General features: G+C 43.4%; 1 protein-coding gene across 1 annotated transcript in view; it reads left to right on the top strand.

The window, feature by feature from the left end:
- Lactb2 (lactamase beta 2) overlaps nt 1-2365 on the top strand; it is a 31907-nt gene extending 29542 nt beyond the window's left edge. Inside the window, exons 6-7 of the mRNA XM_038347509.2 lie at nt 1211-1292; nt 1815-2365. Of these exons, the coding sequence (XP_038203437.1) occupies nt 1211-1292; nt 1815-1858 (126 nt within the window). The 3' untranslated portion in view covers nt 1859-2365. The remainder of the gene's footprint in view (nt 1-1210; nt 1293-1814) is intronic.
- Nucleotides 2366-8711: the final 6346 nt, after the last annotated feature.

Here is an 8711-nt window from a genome sequence, read left to right on the forward strand (position 1 = left end):
AGAGAAACAAGCCAGTCCAGTGAGGGTATAGTGAGTGAGACAAAGCCATTGAATTTTGACCAAGATAATCCGATAATCTTGTCAAATAAGATCAGGGAGCTGAGAAACAGCATTCTAGTTCCGTCCCATTGCTGTGGCGAGTCACTCTGACACAGCCGCCTGTGGAGAGGAGGATTATGTGCTGTGTCCTTGCAGGTCACAGCCCATCACTCGGGAGTCAGGGCAAGAACTCAGGGTTCTGAGGAACTGCTTTAGCTAATGTTCTTGTTTTATGTAACCCAGGCCCCACCTGCCTAGGGATGGGACTGCCCGCAGTAGGCTGGACCCTTCCGGGTCAATTGATAATCAAGACAGGCCCCCACGGACACGCCTATGGGACAGTCTGATCTAGGCAATTCCTCAGCTGAGGCGCTCTGGTCAGATGCCTGTGGGCAGTGTCGAGATAACAATTAAAACTGACTAAGACACAGAGATAGTAAATTTAGTCGAAAAAATTGACTTCATAATTACAATCCTTATTTAAAGAATAAAGTACATTTTCTCTTTATTCAAATGGCATGTCAATATTACATTATTATTTTAGCAAGAGTAATGGGAAACCGTGAGTCATAAGGTACAAAGATATTATCATAATACCGAAAAAAGTATAAAGCAGATTCAAAACTATTCGAATATTAATAATAATTCTGATATTTATAAATATCAGTGAGTTTCTACTGTGTGTCAGTATGCTACACACTAGGAATTTGATAGTGAACAAAATAAGGCACTGCTATTGTTTATGGCATTTAATCTCTTTTATCTGTAGAAATATTAAAGGATCGTCTAAAGCAAGAACATTTGCAAGGTAGAAGTGGTTTAGGTTGGTATGGTTTTGTTTTTTTTTTTTTTAATCTGATTTCGCTTTTTTGAGGCAGGATCTCATGTGTGGCTGGCTGGCTTCACAAAGTAGCCAAGTATGACCTTGAACCTTTGACTGCCCTGCCCCCACTTCTGAGTGCAGAGGTTACCTGTTTAGGCGGTGCTGGGACGGGACCTGGGGTTTGAGTCTGGTAGGAAAGCTCAGCTGAGCCACATCCCTGACCTCGGTTAGCACTAACATGTGCTCAGGTTAAACTTTCTTTTCTGTTTATGTCTGTTGTTTAAAGATTCCAGACAACTAAGTGTTCATCAGAAATGAGACTCCCATTCATTCCTGTTTTCTTTTCAGAATGTTCCAGAGAATTTACAGAAGATGGCAGAGCGTAATCTCCTGCTTCATCTGAAGAAACTAGAGAAAGAAGGGAAAATATGTATGTATGCTTCTGAGTGTTAACACATTTACTACTGGCATTCAGACATTTTTGCAGGTGCATGAGTTTCATCTTAGAACAGCAGCCCCTGAGTCCTCCCGTGTGCGTCACATTCAGGGGGGAGGACTCGGGGAAACAGACCCTCCTACCCTCCCGGCACCAAGGCTGTGCACCAGGAGGATGGCCTCTTCTGGACATGTGGGACGCCTGAAAACAGGCACAGTCTTAAGTGTTAGGGAGAACAGTGACATCAGAGATAGTGAAGCGTCCTGTAATTATTTCCTTATGGTAATTAATTTGTCAAGTCAGGCATTCGTATGAATATCTAGTCCTTAAAATTGAGAAGTTCACCCAAGCTTGAATTTTGTTGAAAGCCTCAGTCATGTTGACATACAAGAAGAAACTCACATCATAGTCATCAACAAGATTCCGTTAAAGAATGTGGATTTCTCATTACAAAATAACTGAAAGCCCAGTTGGACATACTTAGCTTTGTTTCTTGTTCTGGTTTTCTTTCTGCAGTTCACACCACAAAGCCTGACAAGAAGTGGAGAGCCGTCCTTTAGTGTCAGGCGGCAAAGCTGGCTTGTTGCTGGTGGAGGGCGGTATGTTCTTTTAGCTGTAGATTATTCATAGAGAATATCGAATGTGGGACTTTAAACAACCCTTGATACCTTTCTAAAGTATGTGAATTATACTGTACATCTGTAGGGCAGGTTATTGATGTAACCTTGGCCTTGGAACATTTTACTGAATCTAGCACTTTGTCAGTTTCCTATGGATTAAGTAAACTGGTTACTTAAGAATAACAAAATTTGTACAGTTCACAGTAGTTACTACTTGAGTTTGGATATGTATTAGCACTTGCCAGCAGCGCAGATGCTGCATGTTCCTCTTCTTCAGCCCTCTCTGTACCTTTTACATACCAAGTTCATTTCATGTTTTTATCAGCTATATCATTTCAGTATTGATTCTACAGCTCCATGTTATGTTTGCTTTCTTACAATGGCATCCATTAATGATTCATAAGTTTATCACGGAAAAAATATTAAATATACCAATTTGAAATACTATGTGATTAATAATTATTTTATGTGTATGGGTATTTTGCCTGCGTGGGTGTCGGTGTGTTACATGCATACAATGTGCACAGAGGCCAGAAGAGGGCATCGGAGCCCCTGGAACTGGAGTTCCAGATGTTAGCCACCATGAGGGTGCTGGGAACCACACCGTGTTCCTCTGCAAGACTAGCCAGTGCTCTGAAATGCTGAGCCATCTCTCCAGACCCTGAATAATTATTTTTGTAATTCATTGGTATAGCCAACATGCTTTGCACATTTAGATTTTAGTACAGAAATACTCGCCAGTTTATATATAAGTTATATATGAAAGTGTTTTCTTTTCATTAGAAGAATTAAGGTAGGCCATTTAAAAATATCAATAACATTCTTAAGTAATGGTTAGATTAGCAGTGGTGTGTAGTAATTTCCTACAAATTGAAACATTCCGTTCTGGGGGGAGGTTCCTAAGACTCAGGAAGTAAATTTACAGGGCTCAGGAAGTAAATAACTTGCAAATCTCAGGAGTTTCCTGAAATTTTAATTCACTAAGTCCCTCCTCAAGGTTATCTAAGCAGTAATGATGGCTGGGGAGAAGGAGCTTTGTGGCCGCTTGGGCTCCCTCCAAGTGATTCAGGGAGCTGCAGGAATGCAGCCTTCATGAGCCAGCACACCTGCTGGAGTGGGCTTTTCAGTCCTGCAGCTGCCTCTGGGCCAGCCACCTGCCTAAAGGGTGCTTCACCACATGCTGTAAGTAACCCGTTGAACTCAGTGTTCACTGAGCTAGGCTTCCATAAATCATTTCTCTTGTCTGCTTTTCTCTTCTATTCTGAATAGACTTCACATCTTCATGGAAAATCCTGTGCAGTACAATATGGTTCAGCAATGCTTAATCTCCCCATACAGGTGCAAGCTATAATATAAAAATAAGTTCAGAATTCTGGGTGTATATTTCCTTACTCTTCCTTTAAAGTAAGATTTCAATTTATAAACAAAATCTGTTCTTAGCACCTTCACCTCCCAGCATCTTTATGCAATCTTAACACATTTGCCCTTGTTCCATGGAAGTAAGTGTTCCATACTACAAAATAATTATAAACGGAGCAATTAAAAGCCAGTGACCCAATTCACAAATGCACAATTCTCCCAAAGAAGATACCCAAGTGAAAAGATGTTAAGCATCATTCACTAGTCAATACAGATCAGAACCACGGGATACTGCTTCTGCCCATTTGGATAGCTGTTGACTTCCAAATGTAAGGAAAGAACAGCTGCCGGGGTGTGGAGAACATGGAACCTTTATATACAGCTGACAAGGAGGTAAAATCGTGTGGCCTCTGAAAAACAGGCGGCCCTCCTCGAAAAAATGAAACAGTTACAGTATTGGCTGAGCACTCAGCTTCTGAGATTCATTCCCAAAAGCTGACTTAAACAGCTTTTGTATCTGTAGGCATCTGTAGAGCTAACAGAAAAACGTCTTAAAAACAAAGGAAAACCTGGCATATGCTGCACCGTGCGTGAATTCCGAAGACAACACTAAGTGAAATAAGACACCGAAGACAAACGCTGTGACCCCGCGTGCATGAAGCACCGACAGCAGCTGAGTGCGGAGACAGAAGGTAGAACGGTGAGGTCGGTGATTTGGAGAGAGGAGTGGAGAATTACTCATTTCTGCAAGGAACAACGTAAAAGTTCTGGGCATGAATGGTGTTACCAAGCAGTATCCCTAAAACAGTCAGTAATCTAAATGTCCTCCATAATACCACCACCAAAAACTAAAAATGTGAGCACATACCAATACAACTGAGACAAAGAGAATATAGCTTTCTTGGTATGTGAATAACTAGCTTACCTTGCTTCCCGTCATTCCCAGAGGGGTGAATATAAACACCATGCAAACTGGTCACTCTGCTCTGCCTCCATCCCTCATGTCCAGCTCCTCCCTGGTTCAGCTCCGGAATTCATCACTCCTACAGTCGGGGCTGCTTAGTCCTAGCCATCCTCTGTCTTCCTGACCCAGAAAATGCCTGCTAACTCTTAGCTCCCTCCTCCGTTCTTGAAAGAGGCTGGGGGAGAAGATAAAGAGGGCATTTTGAGTTGAGGAAATCTCATTTTAACATCCATGCACCTGTTACATTATTGCTATGGCACACTTCAGATACTGCACATTGCAAGTAGACCTTTTCAAAGAAGGGGGAAGGATGGGAAAGTACTAAATCTATTAGTCATTTAAAGAGCCTAGCAACCAAGCTCTAACAAAAGCAGGGACATATATTAAATGCTCTGTGCTGGGGACTGCGCCAGATACTGAGGAGACAAAGGTGAACGGAACAGCATTTGGACTCTCAGAGTGAGCTCATCGTCTTATTGTTAAGACAATGTGAGCACCGTTAGGTTTGTTTGGAGCAAAGGAAGAATATATAACCTGGGTGAGTTATAGAAGGCTGCTAATGGGTGCCTTAGCTCAGTCTGCACAAAGCAAGTGTTTGTTTAGAGGAGACGTGTTCCAGCGCACATAAACAGACAGAGAAGGCATCCTGTGGTTGAACTAATTCATGTAGCTGGAATATATGGTATTTGTGACTGAGGTCACAGAGCTACTCAGAATTTCATGAGAGCATTGAAATCACAGGAACCAGTGTACTAGAGTCACAGAGTATGGGGCCCAGCTGTAATCCCAGGGGTACTCAGGAGAGTGAAGCTGGAGGGGTTTAGTTAAAGGTCAGCCTGGGGCATATAGTGAGTTCCCTGTCTCTAAAATAAGTGGAGATGTGTATAAAGTAAGTGAATATATATTCATATATGGGTGTATATATATATATACATATATATATACCCATACTTTGCACAATGGACTACAGTGATCTTAAGCTGTAGGGAATACATTCCAGTACCTCTAGTGGAGAGCAGGTGATACCACCGATGGTACTGAATCCTGCACACACACCTCCAGTGAAGTTTGATGTATAGAGACAGTAGGAGGTTAACAACAACTAGTAATACAGTAGAGTGATACCAGTGTAGTGTAATAAAGACAGGTGCACAGCCAGGTGTGGTGACACATGCCTTTGATCCAGCGCTCGGGAGGCAAAGGCACATGGATCTCCATATTTTTGAGGCCACCCATAGAGTTCCAGGCCAGCCAGGGCTACATAATGAGAAAGAAAGGAAAAGGTTAAGTACTCTCTGTCCCCCTTCTCCAGGTATCTTACTGGTTTTTTCTCTTAAAAGAAGCACTTTCCAGCTTCTCTTGGGCTGAGCTAATTTGCCAGCATCGCTACTTTTACACTTGGAACACGATTACGTAAAATAAAGGTTACCTGCATACAAGCACTGATTGCAATCCTGTGGCGGGCGAGCTGGTGATCCATGGGGCCACTAAGTGACTAACAGCCACAGCACACGCAGTGTGCATAAATGGGATGAAGGATGAGTCACGTCCTGAGCTGCCCAGAACGGGACGATAGGGGGTCTCACCTCATTACCCAGAACAGCGTGCAGTGCAGGTTCCAGGGCCTAGCGTGATTAATGGAATTATGTAGTATGATTGTGCCTCAGTAGCAAGTGTTTGCCTGCTGCCAGTACATCCCTGTTTCTGGCACTTTACTTCCCCATTCGGTGTAGCCAGTAGCTTTGGGTTACTCATTTCTGTTTACTCGAGACTTTATACAGCCCTTTCAGCACCTCTGCCCTCTCTCTTTTATAACCTCAGGTTGTTTGCAGCTCAGTAGCTCTTTATGTCTCAGTTGGAACTGAGAGGAAGACCTAAGCAAATAATGACTCTTGAGTTTTCGCCATGTTCTCTTACATGTTCCTGGCCAGCCTGTGAGATTGCCGTTCCAAACAGCCATCCAGCCCAGAACCTTCCACACATAGGCACTGGACAAGGTGAGGTTTGCAATGCAGAATGGGAAGGACAAAAGCAGAGAGGGGTTTCAAAGGAATGGAGGACGGCAGATATGAGTGCTACTTAAAAAGAGAAATAACACCCAGGGGAGTTGGGACCGTGGCTCAGGGGCCAAGCATGAAAACCTTGAGTTTGAATTTCCAGCGCCCACGTGAAAAGCCAGGCATGAAATTACACTTGTAATTTCAGCATTGGAGAAGCAAAGGCAGAAGGATCATTAAGAGTCCACTAGCTAGCTCATCTATCCAGTCAATGAGCTTTAGGTTCCATGAGAAACCCTGTCTGAGGAAAAAGATGGAGAAAAGATTGACAAGGACACCCAGCATCAACCTCTAGCCTGCACACCCAGTCAGATGACCCTGTGGACACATTAAAAAAAAGAAAAGAAATAGTACCCAAACAGCTGTTCGATCTTTGAAAATGGGAGTCAGGTAGAAAGGCATCTGAAGGAAACTATGGATGCCTGGTTTGACCCTGAGTAGATGCTGATCGGCAGCAGAAACGACATAAGGCGCAGGTGCCGCTGCACACCACATGGAAGACAGAAAAGATGGATTTCACTGCAGCTATGAGTCTGGAGTGCCTGAAAACGCCCAGCATGCGCACAGAATAGAGATGGAACTAAGCAGATGAGGTGTATTTTGATGTGGAATGGAAGCCCTTGTGCTCAGGCACGAGGTTGGTCAGTACAGGGAACTGACCATCAGGGGTGAGAGGGAGCCAGGCTTAAGAACAAGAATCTCTCACCTTCCCGTCTGTTTTGCAGATCAAAGACTCGGTATATTGGCTTATGCACAAGATGGGGGACCTGGCCGTGGGCAGCCCTGAGCTGCTACCCTACCAACAGGAATAGCTGGCTCTTCCAGCTTCAATATGAAAAAGTCTTAGGGAAAAGATTCAGTGACTTAGACAGGCTCTACCCATTCCTCTGGTCAGTCCACGTGGCCCCATGTTAGTGGCATGCCTACCTTGATGGCTGAAGTGAGGAAGGCGCCCTCCCAGGAACAGGGTCCCGGGAAGACTGTGGACGAACACTATCTGCTGACTCCACAGGTTTCCTTTCTGAATGTGTGAGCAGTGCTTGATAGACCAGCTATATGCTGTAGCTCAGCAGCTGGGCAACCTGCGTCATTTTTAAGACAGGGCCATTCATGTAACCCAAGCTGATCTTGAGCTCTCCCTGTAGCCCCTGGCTGACCTGAAACTCATCCTCAGGCCTTGCTCAGTCTCGGAGTACTGGAACTACAGGCATGTGCTACCATGCCTGGCCCTGTGACATTAATCTCGAGTGTGTTTCTGTGGGACTCTGAGCATTTTATCTCTAGGTTGTCACTTCAGGAAAAAGTTTGTGAAATGGCTAATAGTGGAAAATTAGACTCTTGAAAAAAAATGGGAAAAGATTCATGTGCTAAGACTCTTAATTGTGTCTTTTACCAGTGTCCCTCCCTCCAATTCCACTTGTTAATCAGAGGGACAAATCAGAATGAAACCTGCTGCCAGCTTCTGGGCAATGTTGGAATAGTAAGGTTCTCATTGTTGTCGGTCCTTCCACCCCATTCTGGTTTTAAGGAGTTGAAATATTTTATTTTAGTTGGGGGGAAAAAACAAAATATATTTTGACTTAGTTGGGAATTTGAAGTACTAACCAAGGAAATCAATTCTACTTGAGACTAGAGAGAAGGCTCAGTGGTTAAGAGCACTGACTGCTTTTGCAGAGGACTGGGTTCACAACCATTTGTGACTCCAGTTCCAGGAGACTAGATGCCCCCTTCTGGCCTTTGCAGGCACTGCATGCGTGTGGTGCACAGACAGACATGTAGGCAAACATACATAAACATAAATAAAAATAAGAAATCTTTGGAAAAAAAAGAGAATCAGTTTTTCCTGCATGAATACACAAACTCAGAATGAAAATGAGAACCTGGTGAGGGATACATACATACATACATACATACGTGTGTTTGCTTCTTTTTGTTTTGTCTTTGAGATGGGGTCTTGTGTAACCCAGGTAGCCTGGAACTTATTATGTAGCTGAGGTCGACCTTGAACTTCTGATCCTCCTGCCTTTACCTCCCAGGGGCTGCAATTAGATGTCTGAGGTGCCCCACTAGTTTGATGCTGTGCTGGGGATGGAACCCAGGGTCTCATGCTTGAATGACAAATGCATTATTTCTATATGAACAGTATCTTGAGAAAAATGCAAAAATTTTAAGAAAACAATAGCATTGGTTACATCTCAGAAGAACTTACAGGTCCCTACAAGAAAAAAGCTAGCACTGGAAACTCTATAGCATACGCTTATTTAGCATTTTGAAATTTTAATGGTTTTATATTTAAAATATAAATAATGGAACATTTTAATCAAAATAAAAGGCCCATTCAGGTATAATGACTACTTCCCATAATACCAGAACTCCAGCGGCTGAGAAAGGAGGCCACAAGGGAGGCTCGCAC

Source organism: Arvicola amphibius, chromosome 11 (assembly GCF_903992535.2).
Source record: "Arvicola amphibius chromosome 11, mArvAmp1.2, whole genome shotgun sequence".
Taxonomy (NCBI): Eukaryota; Metazoa; Chordata; class Mammalia; order Rodentia; family Cricetidae; genus Arvicola; species Arvicola amphibius.